This window comes from Crocodylus siamensis, chromosome 1, assembly GCF_052110815.1.
Source record: "Crocodylus siamensis isolate JL-2025a chromosome 1, ASM5211081v1, whole genome shotgun sequence".
NCBI lineage: Eukaryota > Metazoa > Chordata > Crocodylia > Crocodylidae > Crocodylus > Crocodylus siamensis.
In genome coordinates this window covers 132402600-132429281 of record NC_143395.1, presented here as the reverse complement: position 1 = coordinate 132429281, position 26682 = coordinate 132402600, and the positions used below count along the sequence as shown (strand labels likewise).

Below are 26682 nucleotides of genomic sequence, written 5' to 3'. Positions count from 1 at the left end.
AAAAATGTGAAACTTGGAACAAAATCAAAGTATGCATTTATTATACTGTATACCAAGCGCAAAATTAAAATATCTACTATTATGGAGTAATCCTTTAGTAACATCACTTTAAAAATCAATTTAATCTACCAGCAAATTAGAAAAGTTAGTCTCTTAGTTATAAAGTTTTTTTCTATGGCATCATGCAGCAGAGTAAAGACTGCCTTGCTGCTGACTGCATACGCCCATACCTGAATATGTGCACCATGTAAGTTTAAACTTAACTCTGAATTTTTGGCTTTATACAATTCCAACTAATGCAACTTCAACACCTCCTCCTCCAAAACTACTGCTGGGCTCATGGAAATAGAATACGGCTAAGTAGCACAACTGCTGCAACAGTCAAGAAGCCAGTTAGATTGGTCTTTAGGACTAGGGACAGAAATTACACATAAACTGGTATAAGTGATCAGAAACCAATTCAAATCTGTAACACAGCAGCAGTTCAGTGCATATAAACTGTTTTGAAATGACCAAAACCTTTTTAAGATAAACCTGCATGGATGTAGTATCAGACTTAACTGCTTTAGGTTAAATCAATTTATTGAACTTCTGTCCCAGATCCCCTCCAGATTCAAGCTCCAGCTGAGCAGAGGCATGCTCTAGCACCCCCTGCCTGCACCCCTGGTCTATGGCCTGAGCCACTGCAGGCATGTGGCTGCATTTCTGGAATGAAAAGTAAATATCTGATCACTTGCTTATTGGTTCAACCTATGCAGCTTAACCTAACCTCTGAAGATTAAATCAATTCAGCTTCAGGCTTTCTGTCTGTACTTAGCCTAAGTGGTTTCATTGATACTCCATTTGACTTATCTGGATGTCACTAGGAATGCAGTAGAGGATTGACTGTGATATAGCTCTAGCATGGTAAGTTACTACCTAAAAGGTGCAAATGCACTTGTATGACTCTGACCCAGTGAAATCAATGGAGGTTTTGGTATTGATTGCCCTGGATCAGGTCATTAGTTACCAGCTCTACTCCTTGAGTATATTCAGTCATAGCCACAGGCATCATAGAACCATAGTAAATTAGGGCTGGAAGGGCCCTCAGGAGGTCATCTAGTCCAACCCCCTGCTCAAAGCAGGACCATCCCCAATTAGATCATCATAGCCAGGGTTTTGTCAAGCCAGGTCTTAAAAACTTTCAAGGATGGCGAATCTGTGGTTACCTCTTTAAGTAACCTGTTCCAGTGTATTTACTACCCTCCTCATGAGACAGTTTTTCCTAATATCCAACCTAAAGTCTCCTTTGCTCAATGTGAGACTGTTGCTCCTTGTTCTGTCATCTGTCACCAGTGGCTGCTTGCAGAGGTTAAAAAAATGCTGCGCTTTACCACAAGCAGCAGCATGTTACTTTGTCTTAGATCTGACACTTCAGCAAGGCTTTTTGGTGATTTTATCAAAAGCAGAGTCATCAGCTATTAGATAAAAGCGCCCAAAAAAGCCCCACTAAAGTACCTGATCCATACAACCAGGTCCAACTAACACTGCCTCTTCTGGGCATGCCCTGAGCTCAGTGCAGAGTTTAAAATAAAACACATTTTTTTGTTTGGTTGGTGTTTTTTAAACCCCTGCAACCAACCACTAAGAATAGTCTAGCTCCACTTTCTTTGGACCCAACCTTCATCATATGGAAAGCTACTATTAAATCCCCACTCCGTCTTCTCTGGATTAAAGCAGCCCCACTGCCTCAGCCTCTCCCCACAAATCACCCTGTGCCATAGGGCTGGGCTGAGCCATCCCACCCCACTGGCATCCATCGCTTCTCCCTCACAACTTTCCCTAACACCCACTTTCCAACCCCTCAATCTGGGGCCTTTTGCTGTCAGCCAATTGCCTTCAAAACACCCAGTGCAGTAGCAGTGTTGCCAGGTATATGATAGGTATCATATTTGTACAGTAATTTCAATGCTTGTTTGATATCAATAATAGTAAAAATGTTCAAAATGTATAATAATTTCTGATGGGGTTTAATGGGCAAATATCCAGTTAGTCTAATAAAAGCCATCACTTCTACCAAGTGTTCCCAATAATTCATAGACATTAAGGCTGGCACTTTATTGATGCAGCATATGCAAAACCCAAGTCAGTCTTGGGGAGTTTAACCAACATTTTTTTTTTTTATTAGGGAAAGTGTTTCCTGTTCCAAGCCAAATCAATGGAGTCATTCAAGAACTGTATGTGGCCGTACCACCAGCAGACCTCCTCCACCCCTGCCCAGGGCTGCAGATGCTTCCAAACCCTTTGGTAAGTATCCTATGCACAGGCCCAAGCCTGAAGACTTGGGATTTGGATGCCCCTGAGTTTCACTTGCCCTCAGCCATATGGCCACAACAGCAGTCTGCCACATCAAGATGGGCATAAAGCCAATATCTTCCCACGGGAAACAGAAGTGGAAGACTATGCCTTACCTTGGTCAGTGCTACCCCCTGCCAAAAAAGTAGTACCCCCTGTACCTAGGAAAACCACCTTAGCGGTCATGGTATTTCCCCTGCCAGGTATTTCAGTAATAATTTTTTTTTTAAATTTCACATTCTAGGCCAAATTGGCCAAATCCATTCCAAATCCCTTAGTCCAGAACCAAACATGGCCCTATACTGGCAAACATCCTTCACCCCTGCCTGCGGCTTCAGATCATCCCAAATCCTTTAGGCCTGCAAGCCTGAAGACTTGGGGTTCAGATGCCCCCAAGTTTTGCTTGCTCTCAGCCATAAGGTATTTCAGGTCATCTTTTTTTTTTTCCAATTATTTATCTGTATTTAGGTAGTAATCTCCCAACACTTTCTTCTGACAGCTTGCCTCAAAATAAAGAAAGGCTTCAATTTTGCAGACCCAGGTCTCTCTCACTCAGACTTACTTGCATGCTTATTTGCACACTTTCCATTTTTTTCAGTGTGCAATAATTTTTTCAGCAAATACAAAATACAAAAATCTAAAATTCATAGTTCAGAAACGATCCCTTTTATTAGCCCAACTAAGACACTTAAAAAATATATATGTCTCTATTTCCCTCTCAGCAAATACGATAAATTTGGAGCTTCCAAAACGATAAAGACAGGCGCGAGACCTGGCAAAGCTACGCCCGCCAAGAACTCCCCCGGCCCACCGCAGGTGGGGCCGCTTATGACACCAACGTAACGCAACAGGCACGTGGGAGCCGCGCGAGGCCACTCTTCAGCCCGGGCCCCTTGTTCGGGTCTGCGCTGGATGGGGGTTTAGCCACCACGAGCTGACATCACGGAAAGGAGGCGGAGCCTTAAACAGCAGTCCAGCCCCCTCAGGCGCGGGGCGGGGTCTGGTGCCCGAGAGTGAGGAACCGCCCGCCCCGCGTTCCCCGCCCCGCCCCTACCCAAGCTGCTGCGACGCTTGCAGCCGTTGGTGCCGCCCTCAACCCCGCGCGCGAGGGGGCGGGGCCAATCCCCTTCGCCCCGGGGGCTGTGGGTGAAACACGCCCCCCTCCGCTGTAGCGCATGCGCGGGGCGGGGAGGCCGTAGGCGAGCTGCTTCTCCCTCCCCCCGACACACACCGGGGGCGGGGCCTAAGTGGAGCGGGAGGCGGGGCAGGGCGGTGTCACATGCCTTCCTCCCCGCGGTGGGGGAAATGGGGATAGGGGCGTGTGATTGGTGGAGCTCTTTTGTGGCGTAGTGTCCTACCACCCCACGGGGAGATGGGCATCTCAGCAAAAAGTTCGACTGTGGTGACAGGTTTTTGACCAGAGGGAAATGGTGGGGCAGGTGTAGCCCAGGAGGAGGGCTGCAGGGGAGGGGGTTGTATCACTAAGCTCCTGGGTGGAAGCTCTGGGGTTGCCTTGTGCCCTCCCATTGGCTACCCACCAATGCTAAACATTGCAGGGGGCCTTAGAAAGTCTCTCAGTGCCCTTTTTTAGTGATGCTTTACTGTGCATTAGCCTAAAAACACTGCATCGTAGGCTACTAGCACGGTTTTGCCATGACACGCTACTGCACAGTGTTATGAGGCTGATGCACAGTGTCTTATGTAGATGCACTCAGCTGGTTTTTTTTCCATTAAAACATTGACTGCTTAAAAGTTCATTCACCCGCTCTGTTTTACCCACTGGGCTGTTTAAAGTTCTTCCAGCTGCTTTATTTTAGCTACTTCTGGATGTGCATTAATAGATTGATTGGAGGCAGACAAGAACGCCTGCATAATATTTATTCATATTTATTGTCCCAAGACGGCAGGCCTGATGCCTGGAGCAAAATCAGCACACACAGACTGAGGTGGGCAGGGCACATTGCAAGAGCAGGTGGGAGAAGGTGCCAGAGGCAGATTTTGGAAGCTGAGGAGATGAAGGCAGACCACAGTAACAGTGGGAAGATAACAAAACCTGATCTGGAAGGGACAGGCAAAGTTGTGATGAGGTGGAAGGAGATTGCACATGATAGGAAAAGATGGAAGGCTTTGGTTAAGGTGGTTGTAGGCCCTCGAGGCCTGTGAGACCAGAAAGAGAGAAAGAAAGAGAAAACACCATACTTGTGTGAGAAAACATCTACTGTATACCTTGCATTTCAGTTACCATCAGCCAGCAAGGTATTAGAGCTAAAGGATGAGGGTAATCCAGACGTAAGAGCTGTTAATGTCTTTCTTCCTCATATTATCACACACTAAAGGTAAAGTATGAGAGCCAGGCAATAATCCTCCTAAAATACATTTCCTTTCACATTTTATTAATATCAATTTTAAATGCTAGGAAAATTAATGATGTTGCTTCAGCAGTGATGACATTGTTAGGGCTGTAATAAGTCTTGTTAGTAATTTTTGGCTGTGGCAGGTGACCGTGTTATAAAAATGTGATTGTCCTGCTGCCTCCTTTTTTATATTGGACAGCAGCAGTACTTCCATGTTTTCTGGAAGAATGCTTTTCTTTTACAATGTGGGAAGTGAAGAAAAGCCTAAAAAATAGTAAGCTAAGGCAACACTCCCAAAACCTTAGCAAAATGGAAGCACTGCAATTAGTATACATAGTACCTGTAATATTCTAGAAGTACTAAAAATATACTTGATCATAGCCATATTCATATGTTTCTAAGGAGAATTTGGGTAGGGTATACTGTACTGTACTGTATGTACTGTACTGTACTAATGTCCACTTGTAAATCAGTGGTAATGAGCCTAACCTTTGTAAAGTGCTTTCAGATCTACAGAAGAAAAGTGCATTTGAAGTGTTAGATATCACTTAATAAAATGTAAGAAGTACAGGGAACATGTCACTAATATTGTGACAACAGGAACTTCAAATTAAACATATAGGTGTAGCATTTCTGTTTAAAACGGTCATAAATAGCATAGAGGATGGCAACAGGATTACTACAACATTTAGGAAGAATCTCACTTTCATTTACTGCCATTTAAGCCAACTGTAAAACTCATACCGTCTGAAACCAAGTAGGAGTGGGCTTTATGTTAGCTAGGTCACCCTGGTGGTGCACAGAATTTTATTTTGCTTTTATTTTTGTTATAGGTTTAAAATGCTGAAGTTACAACTATTTAAATTATATTAATAAAACCATGGAATTTATAATTCCTCTGACTCTTAATTTTCCTTTTTAGTTTTTTTAATTAATCAGTGCACAGAAAGTAATATGTTGGCAAACAAAAGCATGATAATGAAATACAGATGATGACTGCAGGCTGATTTGCAGTTTGCATGCCCTTTATCAAGGATGTATATTTTTGTTACTTATGCTTTTCCACTCTTAACATCTTTGCAATCAATTTATTTGGCCATGTGGCCAAATTCTGACTTCTATAAACTACATACACCCTGGGGGCAAGGCCAGCTCACCACCACTGTGCGCACTCCCGGGGGACAGTGGGGACCCGTGCCCCCTAGATCTGTCCGTGGGGCAGGCATGGGGGTGGGTGCAGGCTGCAAGCTCAGGCTTCCACTTTGCTGCACTACCCTGCGGTCTCCACAAGCCGGCGTGGCAGGCAACATCTGGGCTGTGTGGAGAAGCTGCTTGTTGCTGCGAGCTCCACGCTGCCCTGGTGATGCGCCCCCTGTGTGCGTGGCAGCTCTGAGTGGTGCAACCCTGCACTACTGCCCTCGCTGCAGCCATGCGCACAGGGGATGTATCACCAGAGCAGTGTGGCACTCAGCAACAGGCAGCTTCTCCACACAGCTCCACTGTTCCATACGGTGCTAGGTCACACCCGCTGGGCTGTGGAGGCCCCAGGATAGAGCGGCAGGGTGTGCTAGGGTGTGGGTCCCTCCTGCCCCCTGGGAGTGTGCACATTGGTGGGCAGACACCCCCACCTGCTTGAGCGCACAGCCCATCCTGCCCCTGCTCCATGCACAGAACCGGGGGGTGTGCGTCCCCCCCTGCCCGCTGGGGAGTGTGTGTGCTGGCAGGGAGCCGGCCTTCCCTGCCCTAGCCCACAGCAGGCAGGCAGCAGGGGGAGCCAAGCTCCACTGTGCTGCAGCAGCCATTGCCTCCTGCCAGGGGCAAGGGGCTGTGACTCTGGTCCCTGGCCCTGTAACCCTGGCAACTGGGGGGGGCAAGGGGCACCAGCAGGGCTGAAGGGACTGGGGGGTGGAGTGAGAGGCACCAGCAGGGCCAGGGGGGCCTTTAATTTTAGTCACAGATTTTGGGGGTTTTATCAGAGAATCTGCTATTTTTTTTTAATCAGGGAAAACCAGGATCCCTGGTTATTACCAACATCAGCCACCAGGGTTCTGAGTATTCACAAAGAAAATGGCTGCAATTTTTTTCTTTTGAGGGGTGGTAGAATTTAAGATTTCTGCATAGTTTAATGATCTTCTGGATGCTGATCTTCCAGTACCAACTGCATAGAAGGTCTCTACATATGTTTCCACCTTGTGCTGCTCTCCAGATTCACTGCAGTGTATTTCCTCTTGCTTCCAGCAAACTTCCTGTACACTTGCAAATCTCCAGTTCTAATTTCTGTGGGTCTGAGGACAGTGTAAAGAGGTGTCCCCACCTACGCTGCCATCTCACCTCCTTAGAGCTTGGAGCAGATCCAGAAGTGCATAGGCAAAGACTCCTCTCTTCATGAGTCTTAAGAAATAAAATTGGTACCAGGATTGTGGTGCTTCCTCATGTCCTAAATCTTCTCCTAGGCTCTGAAATCAATCATCATGTGAAACACCACAACACAAGTAAATAAAACCCAATAAGGAGCTCATTTTTATTGCACAGGATATAAAATAAAGCAAGCATATCTTACTTGTGTAATTTCTCAAACACTACATAGAATATCTGCTGAAGCCAAAGTTTCACTTGGAAAAATAATAAAGGCAATAACAGTAGACAAACTTTTAAATGACGTGTTTTTCATTATATATATAACAAATATAATACACATTCTAATATCAAAATGTTTAAGGAGAAGGGAAGACACTGAACAGGTCTGGATAATAAAGGTTGTAAGATGAATAAAGTTATGTACACTGTGATCAACAGCTGTGGCAAATGATCCAATTCAGTTACTTAAAGTCAAGATAATGAAGACTGAATTGTGGTGTTTTTCTGATAATCAGTTGTATTTGTGGAATTTCTTCTAGAACCAACACTGCTATATAAAGCAAATATATGTATATACATTTATGTATTTTTATTAACTTGTATTCAAAATTTACAGTTAATTGAATTTAATTAACATTAAGGCTCATTTAATGTCCACATTTAAAATATTCAGAGATAATGGGCTCCAATACATGTGCAGTGAGGCTGCTCTGATGTGCTGTAATTACAGCACATTGAAGCAGACTTAATTGAGTCTGCTGGAGCATGGTAATGACCGTGTTCCAGCAGACTACAGCATCATGTGTATCAGCGTTGCTGTGCTGAAAAATGCTGCAGGGGGTGCTTTGAACTAAAGCTCATTTTTCAAAGCGCCTTGCCGCCACTGATACCTATGATGCTCCAGGTGCCTTTAATTAGTACGGCTCTGGAGGTGTGCTAATTAAAGTCCCCTGCCTGCCTCCCAGAGCACATCTATAAATGCCCAATAGTACATAGTATTTGTATCTGAGAATTTCAGTGTCCCCTATAAACAATGCTGAATCATACTAATGCAGACAGTTTTATCTCTCCCTCAGCAGTGTAGTTCTTGGCCTACTCCTGTTGACACTGTCAGGTATTCTGTCATCTCTTAAAATGCTGTTTCCCTTCTTAAGTTAGTTAACAAACCCTACAGGAGGAGTTGTGCACTGCAAATTGCCTACTTTATGCTGCCAAGGTGCATTTAATCTAGTTCCAATAAAGGCCAAATACTGCTGAGCTAAGCCATCTTCAAGGAACAAGAAATGCACTTTCATCTATTCAAAATTATTTTGGAAATATATTTCAAAATATTTATTATTTCATTCAAAAAATTGATAAAGTAATCAGAAAAAATAAAGTGGGGTTTCAATCTCTATCAAGACAACAGTCACACAATGGTCAGTTTCAGTGGAGTATGAACCCCAAAACACCAATGTTAAACCAGGACATCTCTTCCCAGATACATTTTTTTATTCACGAATAATAAAACCTGAGCTGATCCTTGAAAATTAAGTGGTTACTTAAAGAAATATTACTGTCTTCTATTAGTATGGTCTCTGGACCCAAACATGTGCCAATATAGGCAACCGTAACTCCGTAACTATTAAATAAGACACTAGACTGGACTGTGACTCAAAACCTAAATTCTAATCACAGCTCTGCAACTCACCTGCTGTGCATCAGTGATCCTGTCACTTCACCTCTGTGTTCCCCTTCCCATCCTTTGTTCACAGTGCAAGCTCTTTGGTTCTGAATTGCTTTCTAATACATGTATGTAGAGTGCTATCACCCTGGTGTTCCAAATGTGGATATGGACTCTAGGCACTATTACAATGTAAATAATTAATAGCAATATAATCAGAAATACAGCAAGCCTGTAGTAAAATTGTCTGTCTGACTTTTAAAAGAATCATTATCATGATTGGAATATTTTGGTTGATATGAGACAGCTGAGTTGAGAGTGCTTCAAAACCAAAATACTAAAGCAATTTTCAGATCAAACTGGCATGAGGAAAAAGGAAGCTGTTTGATACATCTTGCTTTCCTAAGAATGTTAAATGTATGTATTGAAGAACAGCATGAATGTTAGTTAGGCAGATGATTAATACATGAGTTTTCCATACAGCAGAGTTATTCTTTTGTTTTCATTAATAGTTTTGACGGGGGGAGCTATCATGATCATAGGAACTACTATTTTTGGTGTAAAATAGTCAGAATTGCTAGCTGTAACATGAAAAATAGGTTTGGCTAGAGTTGCTGGATGAGAAAAATAAAAGCTTAGAACATTACTTGTATTACATAGTAAAAGAAGATACGTTATCACTCGTAATTTCACTTGTCTGCCTTGAGTGATAGATATCAGAACTTGTCCTTGAATTGGCTGTCTTGTATTTCTTGTATCCTATACAACACAGACTGTTCATTATCTTCAAAAAGTAATTTCTAAATTTCACCCCAACAAATGCATAGAGCACAGGGTTCAAGCAACAATGCAAGAATGCCACAGTTTCAGTAATACATTTTGCATAGCTTATATGTCTTTCGCTATCACATCTTCTATTTAATTTGCCCATATTTGTGGCTGTTATAAGAAGAACTATGTTATAGGGTACTTGACAAACCAGGAAGACAGCTACAATTAATAAAATCACACGTATTGCTTTGCTTCTTTTGGAATTCTGAGCTTGCACTAAGGTTTTGACAATGAATGCATAGCAAAAAATCATAAAGAGCAGAGGGATAAAAAAGCCAAACACTAGTTGTATACCCATGAGCATTAATTTCAGTGCAGTGCTGTTTACTTCTTTACTAAATTTGAGTTCGCAAATCTCTGTTGTATCATTCAGAAAAATGCTATAGCTTTCACTGTATATGAAAGTGCAGCTGGAGATTAAAATTGAGAATACCCACACAATGAAACAGATGAGTTTGCTGTATGCTAGGGTTCTTGCCCTAAGTTTAAATGACTTTGTTGCTTGTACAATGGCAATATATCGGTCCAAACTGATAAAGGCCAAAAGCAGCATGCCACAATTGAAGTTGATAGCATAGATACCTCTGGTCATTTTGCATATGACATCATTGAAGATCCATTTGTCAGCAGCATAACTCATTGCCCACAATGGGAGAGTGAGAACAAACAGTAAATCAACTATGGCCAAGTTGAAGAGGTATACATCTGTCATAGACTTATGGTTCTTATATAAAGCAAATGTCATCACTACAAAGACATTACCTATAAAGCCCATGACACAGATCAGTGAGTACGTGATTGGAAAAAATACTTTTGTGAAGTTTCTGACTTCCTGCTTACTACATGGTTCTATGAGTCCTTCATAATCTATGGTGTATGGATAATCTGTGGAGTTCATTTCTGCCTGAAAGAAAAATGAATATAGCCGGTTAGTTACTCAAACATTAATATGCATTTCTGCAAGTTCTATATAGCTGGTAAACAATGGAGAATTGACGAGTATGAGACACACAAGATCAATTTTTAAGTTTACATATAACCCTGTGTCCACATGAAAGTAATAGAAATAGCTGATCTCAATATTTGGAAAATAAAGCCTCAAAATGCTAAAACCTAGCCACTTTTATCCTTTCAAATCCACATTTTTTACTTCCTCCTGACAACCTAACCTTGTGCAATCCAGTGATACATGCAACATTCTCTGAATAAAATCTCTCCCCTACTTCAAACTTGGCCCACAACAGCTGAGACAATCCTGAACTATGTCTCCACCAATACTAGCTTTTCCACACAACTGTGAAAGGTACTACTTTAAACATAAGAAGAGATTTCTCAAAACAACAAATTAGTCTGATGGATTCTGAAGAGCCACTGAGAAAAAATAGCCGGTTTAACAAAAGCATAACTGAACTTCAAGTGCTGGAAACATTTTTTGGGACAGTTCACAGAATTCCATTCTCACAGCTCAGCTGTAGTAAATCCGGTGAAAGCATGCTCCATCAATTAAGCATATTGTTATAAACCACTTTCATTAGCTAGTCACTCTCTACGTCAGGGAAGTTAGTAGTCTTATAGAACTGTTATTTCCAAATTAACTGTTTCTTACTAATATACTTACGTCACTCATTTTGTTAATGTGGTCTCCACTGAGGAAGTCGTGGAGTTCCATTATGGTGTTCTTAGGTACCTGTTCTTACGTGCCTGTAGAGAAGGGGAATAGATCAGGAAAATGCAATAGGACATGTTCAGAAAGAAAAAAAATGTAATGTTCAGCAATGCAGGTGTACTACAAATTAAACATTAAGCAAACAAATAAACAAAAAGCATTACATTTCAGTTTTATAAGTAACACATTTATTCCTCTACAAGGAAATCCCTTGTCTTCAGCAGCCCTTGTAACTCTTAAAACTTGGCAAGTTGTGTAGATGCCACTAAGACAAAAATTTGGACTGTGCTCTTCCTGGATGGAATGGTAAAGCAGCTAGAGGCCAGTCTGTGCGCAAGAAAGCCAGTATGCTGAAATGTAAATTGAAGTGGCCTCAATTTACATTTTAACAGACTGGCTTTCTTGCATATATACAGGTGTCTGGCTACTTTACCACTCCATCCAAGAAGAGCACAGTCCATCTGCAGGCACCTCCTCAGCCTGATGAAAGGTGCTTGTGCCCAAAAGCTTGCTAAGATGAATTTTTCCAACTATTTGAGTTGGTCTAATAAAAGATACTGAATTTACCAAAAAACCTTGTCAGCTCATGATTCTGGAAGTCAATGAAGCACAGTGAACATGGAACACTGAAACAGTGTCACATTATTATAGTCTTACATGGTAGTACTATACCTTAGTATTTTGCATTTATGTAACATTTTCTAAATAGCATGCCTTGACACCCCAATATAGGTAAATATTGCTAGCCCCTTTTGATATGCTAGATAGATAAATGGAAACAAAAGTTGAGTGACTTAACTGTGGAGATGCAAATTAGTATCAAAACTAAATTTAGAATTAAGAATACCTATGTCATCCAGTGCACAGGCTAGTCAGGGCTCAGTGAATGAGCACTTGTTTTAAATTGTTTTTATCCTTGTTCACAGCACATTATTCAAGCCCCACTCCAAAGAAAGAATAATTTATTCTTCAAGGAATTCAAGATTTTCACAATACCCCATGATGTAAGTGAGTATTGTTATCCCCAGCTGACAGCTAGGAAACTGAGGCATAGAAAGATTACATCAAAAGTGTCCACTAGTGTTGGTTATCCAATCTAAAGTCAGTAAGACCTGATTTTTCAGCATTATTAGCATTATATAAAGCATCACTTTGTGTTTCAAGCAAAGACCTCACTGATTTCAATTGCCACTGTGGGTACTCAGCCCTTCTGCAAATCAGGCCTCATGGTCTTGTCAGGCACCCAGAAAATAAAAAATACTCATTAGTAACCACTTACAAAAGGTCTGGTTTAAGTAACTTGCTGAGTACCATACAAGAATACAGTGGCAGCAAAGGGTTGGCATCCAGTTTTACAGGGCAGCATTGAATTGCCTTAACTGAAAGACCATTCTTTCTTTTTCTGGAATTCCCTACCTCAGATAATACACACAAGTGAGTCAGATGTCCTAGAGAAGATAATTTTCTGCACAACCGTGGTTCATCCCCAGATCAGATGCATTCCCTGTATGGAAGGAGGCAGGAGTCCTATGGAAAAAATAGGATCACATAAATAAAGGCCTGAGACCAGATCCTTTTCTATTAGTTGTCTATCTATTAGTTTCTGTCTGTTCAACATCATTTAGATGCCTAAGGCCCAGATTCTACGTAAGTGGCATTTAAGTGGCCCTTAGGGGTTCCTGTAGACGTGCTGTGAGGCTGCTCTGATGCACCCTAATTATTTGATTACAGTAATAGCTCCATTAACAGGGTAATTACCGTGCTCCAGCCAGCCTTTGCATCTCATGTATCAGCATCCCCAAGCTTCAAAATGGCAGTGGGGGTGCTTGATCTAAAGCTCATTCAACGAACTTTAGTTCAAGCGCCCCTGCTGCCATTCTGAAGTGTGGAGATGCTGATACACAAGATGCTGTAGTGCTTTAATTAGAGCAGCTCTTGGAGCCGCTCTAATTAAAGCCCTCCCCCCCACCAAAGAATGTGTAAAAAAGCCAAGGGTACCTAAGGTTATGTCTATACTGGCTCTACACTGTTCTTGAGACTGCACCCAAAAATGAGCCCCTGTACCCTGTTCCTGCTATGTACACTTCTAAACCAGAAATGCAGCAGTAAGAATGCTCTTGGTACATTCCCTCCACCACTCTAAAGTATGCCACAGAGGACACATCTTCAAAGCTATTTACTATACAGCTGACTTCCTACTGCACTTGCTCAGAAATAACCCCTGTGGCCACCCAGGGTGGAATTCTGTTTCCCATTGCATGCCTAACTGGCAGTTCTCTAGCTCAGTAGGTGCCAATTTGGGCACTTACATGCAGATTGCAATTGTATTACCCTAGTACCGTGGATAGTGCATGTGTAATAAGTGTATCCAAGGCATGAATGACAGCTGACCAGAAACCCATGACTAGATGCTGAGGGAGAAGTGGGACCCTCCCATTCTTTAGCCTCAACAGCTGTGTACTTAGGGCACTTGCCCAGAAAACCAGAAACACAGGTCATAGGGCCCCACCTCACCTACAGCCAGGTTGAAGCTGCACCCCTCTGACTTGCTAGCATAGTGCTGACATTGTCATGCCACATTAGGCATTATCATGTGTCCTGTCCGGTGTTCCTGCTAAAGCTGGTGCCATGGGCACGTGGGTGGATTAGGAATTTGAAAAGGGGGATGGAAGATGTTGTGGTGCATTGTTGCATATAATGCAACAATTTTTTTCTCCAGTTAAAAAGAAACTAGAAGTGTTGCTAATAGTTTAGGGGCATAAGACTATCTTATTCAGTTTAAGATCAAAGCAAAACCAAATATAACTTTATAGGAATGTTCATGAATTTTCTATAGCATATAGTACATATAAAATACCACAAACTAGGCAAATAATAATCAAAAGATGTATCATTAATCCTAAAGTCATTAGAAATAAATGTACATTTCTTATTTATATTCATTAAACAAAATCTAGCTTTGAGAATCTTGACAGTGCATCCAATATTTCACTAACAGTTATTTGCACACCTGAGTTATTATTAAATATGACCAGTCCACTGAAATGCTCTTCACCTATTGCTGAACAAAGCCTGGAGAGTAGGAAAACTTCTTTCTGATAGAGCAATAGATACAGGAAGTGTGTAGAAAATCTTGAATAAAATATGAATATTTGAAAACCATTTCTTGTTGCACTCTGCTAGACCAGTGGTGCCCAACCCATTTTGCCCCACAGACCAGATAGGCAGTGCCCTGTCTGTTCTGAAGACAGATCTTGACAGTGGGCCTGATCTGGCCATGTGGAAGAAAGGGGGGATGCCAGCCATGCAGGAAGGGATGGGGTGTGGGCTGGCCCAATCCAGCTGCATGTGGGGGCAAGCAGGGAAAAGCATTACCTGGTCCCCACCTGGAGGAACAGGGCTTGGAAATGTGGTAGTGGGGGCTGGAGGGGGTTGCAGTATTAACTGCCACTGCTCCTCTGCTGCCAAATTTCCCAACTCATGGGGAACTCTGTAGGCCAGATGCCATGGCTCTATGGGCTGAATTTGACTCACCAGCCAGGGCTTCAGCACCCCTGCACTGGAGAATATCAATGACTATGGTCCCCACTTTTCTGTTTTCCATGTGCTCCCACTTCTTGTTCCATTATCCGAGATTCTGCAAACACAGCATTCCAGCTACTTGACAAGTCTTCATTAAATATTTCGAAAACACAGCTAAGTTTTGCAGATGGATACTATCTTGAAAAATGCAGTATTAGAATACCTAGATCAGGTACAATATTGCCATGTGATGGTGAACCTCTGTGTAACTTCTTGGATCATGAAGTCCAAAAATGGGATGTGTTAATTCAAAAGTAGTTCTCAACGCTGCCACATGGAACATTACAGCTGTGTTGTTGCTCAGCTACAAGTTGAGGTAGTTTTACCTCAATGTGATTTGTTGTGACTATTATTAAATAGTTGTGTAAATTCATCCTTTTATCTTCAGTTATCCCAACTGCTACTTTCAAATGGTTGTAACATTGCACAATGATACATTCACCTTCTGAAGTTCCTTGGACAGTGGAAAAGTGATTTCTAATGGTAATCCAGAGATCATCAAGTTGATAGTAAATGTGAAATTGCATATGCTTTTGTCGAGCAAATGTGCTTTATTTCTGACGTCATGATCATTCTATATTGCTTCCAGTGCTACAGACAGAGCTCAGTGAACACCATGATACTGTCATATTGCTCCATACACCTAGTAGCACATACTTTTGCAAGCAATATGTCTACTCTATGGACATGTGGACACATTGTCATTTATTTGGTTGATTCCTAAACATAATCGATGACTTCATTCAGAGTGCCTAGCATGTTTTCTGTTCCACGTAATGTACAAAATTTGGATATGGCAAGATTCAGAGCATTAGACACAAACTGACTGTACTGGAAAAATCACATTTTACAGGAACCTATACATCATTTATGCAGCTAGACAGATTGGTGGCTCTATCATAACCTCCTCTCTCAATTTTGTCAAATCCAAATGACATTTTTCGTAAGAAATCCAAAATAGTTTTTTTTCTTCTTGTCACCTGTAACAGAGAGTCAAATCCTGGTTATGGAGAAGAGATGGTAAAGCTTGGAAAGCATCAGGGCCTGTTTATAAAGCTCAAATCTTTTGGGCGAGTCTCAGAGGCTGGAAAAGGAGCCTGCAGGAGACAGGATAAGCAAAGTGGCGAACTCCCAACTGGCATGAACACAGCAGAGACAGCAAGAGACTTCTGCCAGAGGAAGCAGCATAGGTTGGGTGACCACAAGAAGTGAGGGGCTAAGGAGTATAAAAGGAGTATAAAAGCTCACTCAAGTGGGGAGAGGGAGAGAGTGTCAAGCCCTGACCACAAAAAAAGACAGACAGCCCTTACTGGATGGATGGATGGCCATGGCAGATGAAGTAAGTAGTCCCAGAGGGGGAATAAGTTTCTGTTGGGATTTTCTTTTGTTTGAGCAGCATTCCCATGGTGTGATATCTTGAGTTGTGGACCATGTCCACTTATGCCAAGGTGGTGAGGAACTTAAGTTGAAATTTCTGTTCTATGGACACCTGTTGGACCAGGAGCAGCTATGAGGGGAGATGAGGAGAGGCTGCATAACTGAGTACCCCAACATCCTGTGTGATAGTCTCCCATCAGAGAGGGAGGTTGGAAGTGCAAGTACCAAAGCCCTAAGGCAAGAATCTGATCTTAGCAGCTAGCCTAAACGGCCTACTACTGTGGCCTAAGGGGTTAAGCAGTGTGTTTGCTGATCATAAGGCTCTGGGCTCATAGACCCTGGGGGGATAGAAACCCCAAAGTGGTTTTGAGACCCTCAGCCTATCAGTTGGTCAGCCCCGGTGTAAATCAAGCATCAGAAATACCCAGGAACAGGTCTAGAAAACTACCTTTTAGGTCCAGGGTGTAGGTTGTAGCCATGTTGGTCTAAGGACATAGGGAGACAAAGTTCTTTGTGTGAATCTGATATCTTTTATTAGACCAACTTAAATAGTTGGAAAAAAAGGTTTAGCAAGCTTTTGGGTTTAAATGGTCAGCAATTCTCAAACAGAGTGCTATGGCAACCTAGGGTACCATAAGTTCCTCTATGAGTGCCATGGGGTACTGTGCAATATTAGCACTATTCGGTGTGCAAATACTTGCACATGATTTGCAAGATAAACAGGTATTTCAAATAGGAATCCATAGTGTCACCTAGAAAAGAGAAGGCTTCGGCAGGATTTAGTGGCAGCTTACAAATATATCAGGTCGGAGCATCAGGAGCTAGGCAAACAATTTTTCACCAAAGCACCCCAGGGGAAAACCAGGAATAACAGTCATAAACTCCGAGAAAAAGGTTTCAGACTGGATATAAGGAAAAACTTCTTTGTGACTCATGTGACCAGCAGGGGTGGTGCAGGCACTTACCCTTAGAGATCCTCAAAAAGGAGACTACTGGACCCCAGCAGTTCTTTCCTGCCCACAGCAGGGGGGGCTGGACCCAATGATCTCACGAGGTCCCTTCCAGCCCTAAACTTCTGTGAATCTGTGTGAGAAACATTCTGATCTATTGTGGTCTTTCTGGGTTATTCTGTAACAGAAGAATTGCTCTACTATTTATCTGTAGTTAAGAAACAAGTGACAGCTAAGAGTTGATATTTTCTGAGGGTGCCTTGAGCCTGACAAGGGGTGCCTTGAGGCTAAAAAACTGTTGTTTTAGGTGCAAACAGGGAAATAAAATTCAGCCCCTAAGTATCTAACTCCATTTATGTTTACAGTGCAATTCTATCTGGAAAAAGACATAAATTCCACATACTTCTCCTAATCCTTTTTAAAAATGTTTTTAGTAAGAGAAAATCACGTGGACTGTTTGGTGCTGCTTGTGGTTTGGTAGGGGGTGTGTCGCTTATCTTTTGCCCAACAGACTTGTGGTTAAAGTACTTGTCCAGGAAGTGGGACACCTGGGTTCTATGACCCCTCGCTCTAACGGGGTTTGTTGAACCCACATGACCCATTTCCTTGGACAGGGTGTTAACCATGAGGCCACAGGCCTGAGGCTGAAAGCATCCTCCATCCCTCTTGCCAAGTCTGGGTCACTGGGCAGCCAAGAGTGAGAGATTCAAGCAGTAAGAAGAAAATTAATAGGAAACCTAATTCTATAGCCCAGCCAGGGAGGGCACTGCTCGGAGCAAGAGCAAGACATGGAGTCTCCTTTCCACTTAAAGTGACTGTGATTGATGTTATGTACCGAACGAACCACTGTCACTGTTAGGTGTGCACTAATCCAGTAGTGTAACTGAGAGGAGGCAACTGGGGCAGCAGCCCCAGGCACCACCCTTGTGGGGAGGCCCAAAAATAGCCGCCACCACAGTGGTGGCTGACCACAGTGCTGTAGCCAACACGGCTGCCCTAGGTGCAAACCTTTCCTGCTGTGATCGGCCTCATAGCAGGATCACAAGGGAGCATAGTTGCAAGTTAGGTACCTACCTGCTTAGACTGGACAGCATCTGAGCACGCAGACAATCCCATGTTTAAGTGTGTATGGCACTCTGCAGGCCCAAAAAGTAGGCAAGCAAATTAATTTAGGTGCCTTATCGGTTTTGTGACTGCTTCATTCTATCCCTTTTAGTGTTTGCATTATTCTGATGAAATGCACACATTCAGTCTTAGCTCTGAGTGAACATAATTAGTGTATGGAAAGTCTTTAGGCTTAAAAAATTAGCATATGAAATTGTGGGGGCTGCAAGGACCAAGTCTGAAGAGTCTAGAGAGGTGGGGTGGAAGAGGGACTGAGACTGACTGGGGAGATGCTCTTCTTCATTTCAAACTTTGCCTGCCTATTAGACAAGCTTAATCAGTGTTTTGGCTTCCTCCAGCTACTTAAAGCTTTTATGAAGCTGCTGCAGGCTGGCAGCCTGAAAAGCTTTGAGTATCTACAAAGGAAGCTTGAACAATATTTGAAGTTCTTAGAACCGTAACGTTTTAAATCCACAAGACATGGTTGTTTCACAGGCCCCATAGTCATCCAGCTCTGTTCCCTGCTAGCTCCACTATCAAGAACCTCAGCCACTCCACACACTGTTTTAAATCGTGTGTAGGCACTTTCTATTCCCATCCAGCCATAGTCACTTGTCTTATATTTCTAACACTCCAAGGACCAACTGTATATTTCCTTAGAGATTTTTTAAAAACATCAGTTCTTTAATAGCATTAGTATATTTACACATGTTTATTTAATATATTTATTATGTATTAATATATAATATATTTAAATGTATAAATAATATATAATGACTATATTTAAACATATACATGTATTTGTTATATTTACGCTATTTATTATACATACACCTTTACTCTTAAGTACAGCATAAGCCCAACAACTGATTTTCAATTGTGCATTTTTCCTAATGCACATAACTCAGCATATTTCATTTCACTATACAACAATATATAATTTTTCAAAAGCAAGACTTTAGTGGAAACTTAAACAATGGACAATAACCTGGAATTACAACAGTATGGAATAAGAAGTCCTAAAGGGTAGATAAAGATAAGTTGAAAAAAATATTTCTACGGAGTAAAAAGACTTCTTATGTGAAATCAGTGTGCATCTTCCCAACATTGCTAATGATCATCTGAGTTCAACTTTTTACACTTTTTTTTAAGTGAATGGATTAAATCAATTTATCAAGTCCCTGCACATTTCAGATCATTTGCTTTAATCTTTTACTTACAAAAGCCCCAAAATGTCTGAAGCATAAGTCAAGAAGGGTATATTTGTTCTGCTTTTTTTTTTTGTGGCTGGCCTGTGTGCATTTACCCTCAACTTCAGTAGTGATATGCTTCAATATTGGGAATCAGAGAAACAAGAAATAACAGCATTTGTTAAAGGCACAGGGTTAAACTGAAATGATCACCACTTCCTCCTGAGGAGTACAACAATAACTTGCTTAATATGCAAGCATGAAAAATTAACCCTGTGCACACTTTAGATAACAAAGCTGGATGTTACTTATTTACTAATTAGGCTCTTTTTTACCATGTTGGGATAGTATTTTTTAAATGGTGCTATTAGCACTGGAACCATGAAGACTAGGCTAGTATCTAATGGAATGGTTTAATTGTTAATTAAATGGTCTCATTGTGCTTGGGGAAAGCAACCGATTAAAGGCCAGGACCTAATTCTCTTCAGGACACTACTGTACTTTAGGCATAAAAGAAGTACCACTGAAGCCAACATGTTTACATACAGTGTCTATAAAGTTAAATATGTCTATAAATGATTGCCAGTTAAATGCCTATATTAGTCACTCAAGTGAGCGGTAATTAGTTTCTGAAATACACATTCAAAATGCTGTCCCTGAAATACTTGACCGAAATGTACAGCTGCCTGGAGAAAACAAGCAGATGTTTGCAGAGGGGCCCATTTTACATAAATTTTTGCTATTTGGACATCTATGCAGGGCACATCTATACGTTCATTAGTGTGCCTTTGATGTGCATTTAGTTTAGTACTTCCTTAATAAAGTAAGTAAATATTACTAACTAAATGTGCAGTACCTAAAGTTACTATGCGGTAGCTCTGGTATACGGTTTAGTGACGCTAACTGAGCATTAACTTAATAACACTGCATAGTAGGCTATTAGCACGGTTTGTGCTGTGACGTGCTACTGTGCAGTGTTATTAGCCTAATGCTCAGTAAGCACCTTGTGTATATGCGCCCGCATAGTTCAGACATTGGGTCAATATTTGTTGTAAAAGATTTGGAAGGATTTGATTTTATGTTTTAACAAATTTTAGAAAACATCTGTGTTTATATTCAAGTGTGTTTATGCTAACTATGCTAATTATGCTAACATGTTTGCACCAACAGAAAATTAAAAAAATACCACAAACATTTGTTATTTAAAAAAAAAATGTACTAGGTATAAAAAAACCAAGTCACAGTAATATCAGAAACATTAAATGGTACTGGTAGCTTCAAGTTAAGTTTAAATTAGCAGGAGGCTCAATCGTGGAGATGTGCTAGATGTTGGATGTGACATCTCTTTTTTGAAAAAGAGTGTAAAACATTAAAGCTGGTTCCCTATCTTAGTTTCTCTGAGTTGCTGTCTAGCAGGTATACCCCTAGAGTCAAACAAAAAAAAATTTCATAGCATAAAAAAAATTACAAAATGAATTTAAAAATCTGAAAGTAGATTTGGTGTACCAAAGCTAGATTATGACACGTCAACCTGATATCTTTCTTTGATAAGGTCACTGATTTTCTGGATAAAGAAAATGTGTTAAATTTTGTCTTTCTAGTTTTTAGTAAAGCACTTGATAGCATGCGATTTAAAAAAACCATTAATGAAACTAGAGAGGCTGGAGAATTATTAGAGAAATTGCAGGGTGGGTAAGGAACAAACTATCTCAAGGAGAGACAGCAATAGATGGTGTGGAAAAGCAGGATCAGACTGGAGGGAGGTTACTAACACAGTTTCTCAAGGATCACTCTTAGGACAAATCTTATTTAATATTTTCATTGGTGACCTTGGGTCAGATATTAGGAGTGTGCTGATGACAGAGTCAAGAAGTATCATCAACACAGGGGAGGATTATATATCATACAGGAAGTACTGGTTGCCTTTGAGGACTCGTATAGGATAACATTCAGTCAGGCTTTGGGGCCTGATAACAAAAAATTAAACTACCCAGCTGGAAACTCATCAGTTAGAAATAGCTAAAATGGAGAAGATCTAGGTGTACGAATCAATCAGTCATAGGATGATCACAACCTGCCAACATGATGCAGCTGTGAAAAAGGGCATATTCTAGATAGATGTAAAATAAAGTAGGTTAAATTAATCTGTTTTGTGATTCAGTTGACATCACTGGATTATTTACAGGGATGAATTTGCCCCACTTATTACTGTACTGTTGCAACCACGGTTCCAGTCAGACAAGCATTTGGCAGGTTATCATTAAAGTCATAAAGTTGAGAGACTCACTGAGAATATCCATTGAAAATTGTGGTACGGATGAAAGCAATGTGACTGTCAACCATGGCTAATGAGATGACGGTAGGTCAAAAGAAAGAAATAGAAGAGATGGCAGGGACTATATCTCACTCTAAATCCAACTACCTTTGGTAATCTGAGCCTACAGCTGCATTTAGAAGATCAGACACCAGCATTTTACTGTCTATGCCTGACCTGATAGAAGTCATTCATGCCTTTGTCACTTGCAGGCTAGAGTACTAGTGATATGGAGCTGTACTTTATATCAGTTTATAAACTAGAATGGGTACAGAAAACAAATTCCCAGCTGGTAAGTAAGGTGCCTTTTAGCATGCACGTAATACCAGTGCCAGCACTTATTACCTGAGAACAGAACTCAGTTACAGAATCAGGGTCATTAACATCCTTTCTTAAAACTTTGGGATGGAAAAAACCACTTAGCTTCTTACTTGCTATCACCTTACATGGAAGTAGTATGGACATATACCTTAACGGTGACAGGAATAACTTTCCCACTAACAAATTATAATAAAACTTTTTAAAATCCCCAACGGAAATTCCTTGAGCTGTTACAAAACACAAGGAAACAGAGACATAAGCAGTTAGGTGTAATTTTTTTCTATTACACATGGTAGTAGGCAACTGTCTGGATCATGGTATATGCAGAAGAGGTTGCCAGGGCCTTCAACACACACACACACAGGAGTACAGAGGAGTGGAGGCTTCCCAGACCTTCTATCCCCCCTTTAGACAGTATTCAAAGGCCAGACTGAGTCTAGATATTCAGGGCCTCAAAGGCTATGACTGTATGTGCATCCAGGAATCAAACCTGGATCTCCCATGTGGGAAACAAAGATTCTACCTCTAAACCATGACAGCAGGCTATGAACAGGACTCCTCCAGGATTTTATTAGGGGAAAGACAGTTAGCTAAAACAGATCCTTAATTACTAGCCATGTCATTTGCTGTATCATTCATATTAGGTGTTCTACACTGAATTTAATAGAGATCTGAGCTGGCCAAGGGATCTGCCATTACAGAACCCAGTTACAGAATCAGGGTCATTAACATCCTTTCTTAAAACTTTGGGATGGAAAAAAAAAGACTTCTGATTCTTACAGAGCACATTACACAACATCCCTATTGTCTTCAGTGGGGTTCCCAGAGAAAGTAAACAGAAATAGCCTATGGAGAGTAGAAATGGCATGATTTATATTCATTAAACTTTAATAAACACATCAGCAGTAAATGTAGTAGTTTTAGCTACTAACCTCCAAATGAATAATTCTTCTACTAGTAATGAACTCAGTCAATCCACTGGTCCATTAAATGTTTATTAATGTTATAATTTATGAATGTTTCTAAACATGAATAAGCTAATAACAAAAGTACCGTGATACAGAATTATATGAGACCATCACAATTTTATAGACAGATAAACAGATCTACAGTGGCTATGTGACTTTCCTTGTAGTTTCAGAGTGGACGATAGCAGTTATATACATAAACAAGCACATTTTGTAAAATGATACGGATAGTAACTATCAAATGATTAGACTGATAAGAAGTTCAGCTTACACAGTAAAGGAAGTAGAGTTCATTCTTTTCTGTGTTCTAATATTCATCAGTTAAAGTGTACCATATAGTTTTGTTCTGTAATACATTTGCATTCATTAACAACAGTGGCACTTGAAGAGCAAGAATTAAATCCAGTATGATTTATGCCAGAATTAAGGTTAGTTAATTAGTTTTACTTACCACAAAACATCTCGTCTGACCCAGGCAGAAAAAGTTCTGAATAGATATGGTGCCTCTATTAGACTAGCTAACCAGTTAAAGAAATTGCTTTTTACAAGCTTTCAGAACAAACACCCTTCTTCAGGCATAGAGAGAGTTTGACTCTGTTATTAAAGTCCAGGCAACCTTTCTGCAAGACACCTCAGTCTTCTCCTCCACAGTGCTGTAAGTATTTTTCTTCCTTTGTAAGCACCTTCTTTAAAAACCTGCATTTTATGCAAATAAAGCCCACGTGTACAGTTTTTGTTCTTAAATTTGAACAACCAAGGCATCTTATTTTCATTTCAGTAATATGGTTAGTGTGGTTTCTCAATCTTACCACATGTTAGTTCTTTGCCACCACCAATTAAGCAAAGAAAATTTTAACGGGAAGAGATAAAATCGTCACGCAGATTAAATCCACTGGTTTAGTCTGCAATGACCCAGGGATTTCTTGCTGTTCTAGGAGAATTTTGTCATGTGTATCCCACTCAGTTGCATTGTTTTTAATGTTTATTCATTTTAATTCAGATTTATTTAATCTTGATTCATAAAATAGATATATTCAAAATGACTTCCTATCATTCCTGATGAGTGCAGAATTTAAATTAATTATGCCAACATATTTAAGGGTTTTTTATATTTAGGTTAACAAATCATGCTGTCACTATAGTTTCTTTCAAATATATATTTTAACCTTTATGTCCCCCTTCACCCACTTTCAAAATTATTGGTTTATGGTGCATATTTCCTTCTTTCTTTTCCCCTCTCATTCCTTACCCTTTTTGTGTTGTGTTCTGTCTGTCTTTTCCTCCTCTTTCATCTTCTCTATCACTTAGTCCAAGTCTTTTCAACCTTTTTTAACAAGTGTACCCTTTCTGCCTCAAAGTTTCAGCTCATGTACCCCTGTATATTTTTTTCTTGTTTTTAAGAGGTGGTGGGGGTAGATCAAGGCCCCCACGGTGAGGGAGGGAATGGGGTTGGGGCTGGAGCAGGAGCTGTACAGCCAGGGCGGAGCACAGGATGAAGCTATGAGAGTCCAGGGGGCACAAGGAAGGGGGGGGGTCAGCTCCCGCCACTGCATGCACCCCAGTGGAGGCCCAGGGAGCATGTGCTCCCCAGATTTGTGTGCGGGGCAGAGGCAGCTGCTGCTTCAGGCTGAACTCTGCATCCTGCTGCCCCAAGAGCCACATGATGCCATGTGCCTGCTGCCACTGGGCAGGCAGGGGACAGACAGGCACACAGACACAGACAACCCCCACAGCAGGTAAGTGTGTGTGGGGGGAATGGGCAGGGTGTGGGGAAAAGGAAAGAGCGGGGAGGACAGATCAAGACCCCCACAATGCAGGAGGAAGTGGCCCAGGCCAGGCCATGGGACAATGCGAGCCCAGCAGTGCATCCAGGACGAAGGGGGAGGGCTTCCACCGCTGCGTGCACCGTGGGGGAGCATGTACGCCCCTTATCTGTGTGTAGGGTAAAGGCGGACTGGGCTCTGCTCTGCCGCTGTGCCTCACTGCCACTGCTTTGAGAGCAGTGCGATGCCATGTGCATCCTGCTGCTGGGCAGCTCACAGCTGGGCTGCTACCCACCCAGCAACAGGACGTGCATGGCCATCACACTGCTCTCGAAACAAGCAGTGGCAGCGAGGTATAAAGGGTCTGAATGGGGGGAGGAAAGAAATGTGTCTCTGTGCCCGCTTCCAGGACCAGGGCTGGGGTGGGGGGTGAGGGGAGTGGTGTCCCTCTGTGGGCTGCACAGCACCACCCAGCCAGCTGGATATGGAGGGAGAAGGAGGCCACATGCAGCAGCCACTGCTACTGCCACCCACCACCCCATGCTGCCACCTGCCACTCTGTGCCACCGCTGCCACCACCACTGCCCAATGATGAGACTGAAGTTGGTTCCTTATTCCCAGTTCCTTATTCCCGGTTCCCTATTCCTTGTTCCTAGTTCCCAGTCCCTTTTTCAAAGCTAATCTAGACCCAATAAAAACTTGTTATTAATGAATGCCACATCCTAAAGAGAGATAATTTTATTAGCTATGCATATGTACTAATTAATATGTAAAATTATATTCAACATCAAGTACAGAGCCCTAAATGAAGGTCAGATTAGGATGGGATTATGGGGTAAAATACTTCTTGGGCCACCCCTAATTTCATTGCGATGCCACAGGGGACTGTCCCAAAGAAGCCTGGCCACAGTCCTGCCTGGCTCAAAGCATGGTTTGGCTGTGCCAGGCGGCCAACTAACAGCCCCCATGCCCACTATACTAAGTATAATGGTTTGAATAAGGAACTGGCTTTCAGACTGGGATTATAGCTAGAAATTATGCATGGGCCACCCATCAGAATACTTCTGTGCCACCAAGAGCCTGTCCTGGACATCTGTTCTCAGAGACTTGCCCAGCCCAAAACACAGTTTAGCCGTGCCAGGTTGCCAACAGATACCAACCCCCAGCCACTGTGCTAAATATCTGGAAATGAATAAGGAACTGGATTATAGGATGGGATTATACCCAGAAATACTTCTTGGGGCACCCCAGACCACACCTCAGTGTCACCAGGCGACGCTCCTGGACATCTTTGAATAGAGACCTGCCCAGCCCAAAGTGTGGTTTGGCCGTACCAAGGTGCCAAAACACAGCACCCCAGCCACTGTGCTAAGTATATGGACCCAAATAAGTAACTGGAATTTGGGCTGGAATTATACCCAGAAATCCTTTTTGAGCCACTACAGACCACATCTTTGTGGCACTGGGGGACTGTCCTGGATATGTCTGACCAGACACTTGTCCAGTTCAAAGGGAGGTTTGGTCGTGCCAGGCTGACAACTGCCAGCACCCCAGCCACTATGCTAAACACACAGAACCGAATAAGAAACTGGATTTTGGACTGGGATTGTACCAAGGAATCCTTCTTAAACCACCCCAGACCATGTCTCTGTGCCACTGAGGGACACTTCTGGACATCTCTGACCAGAGATTTGCCAGGCCCAAAGCACGGTTTGGCCATACCAGGCTACCAACAGGACCCAAGCCACTGTGCTAAGTATATGGACCTGAATAAGGAACCGGGTTATTGGGCTGGGATTATACCCAGAAATCCTTCTTAGGCCACCCCAGAACATGTCTTTGTGCCACCAGGGGACTCTGCTAGACATCCATGACTGGAGATTTGCCCGGCCCAAAACGCAGTTTGG

The 26682-nt window shown here is 42.0% G+C and overlaps 1 protein-coding gene across 1 annotated transcript; it reads right to left on the bottom strand.

Annotated features, from left to right (window-relative positions):
- Nucleotides 1-7288: 7288 nt before the first annotated feature.
- CCR6 (C-C motif chemokine receptor 6) lies at nt 7289-23648 on the bottom strand. The gene is made up of 4 exons (XM_090031482.1): nt 23464-23648; nt 12623-12733; nt 11159-11241; nt 7289-10444 (listed from the first exon to the last, which is right to left on the bottom strand). Exons 3-4 carry the CDS (start codon nt 11207-11209, stop codon nt 9362-9364), a joined length of 1134 nt encoding a protein of 377 aa, XP_089887608.1. The 5' UTR covers nt 11210-11241; nt 12623-12733; nt 23464-23648; the 3' UTR covers nt 7289-9361.
- Between the last annotated feature and the right edge of the window lie 3034 nt (nt 23649-26682).

Coding starts and splice junctions, on each gene's coding strand:
- CCR6 (XM_090031482.1), bottom strand. CDS start 11,209: ATGGAACTCCACGACTTCCTCAGTGGAGACCACATTAACAAAATGAGT. Junction 10,445..11,158: donor ACATTAACAAAATGAGTGAC/GTAAGTATATTA, acceptor TTTTTCTTTCAG/GCAGAAATGAACTCCACAGA.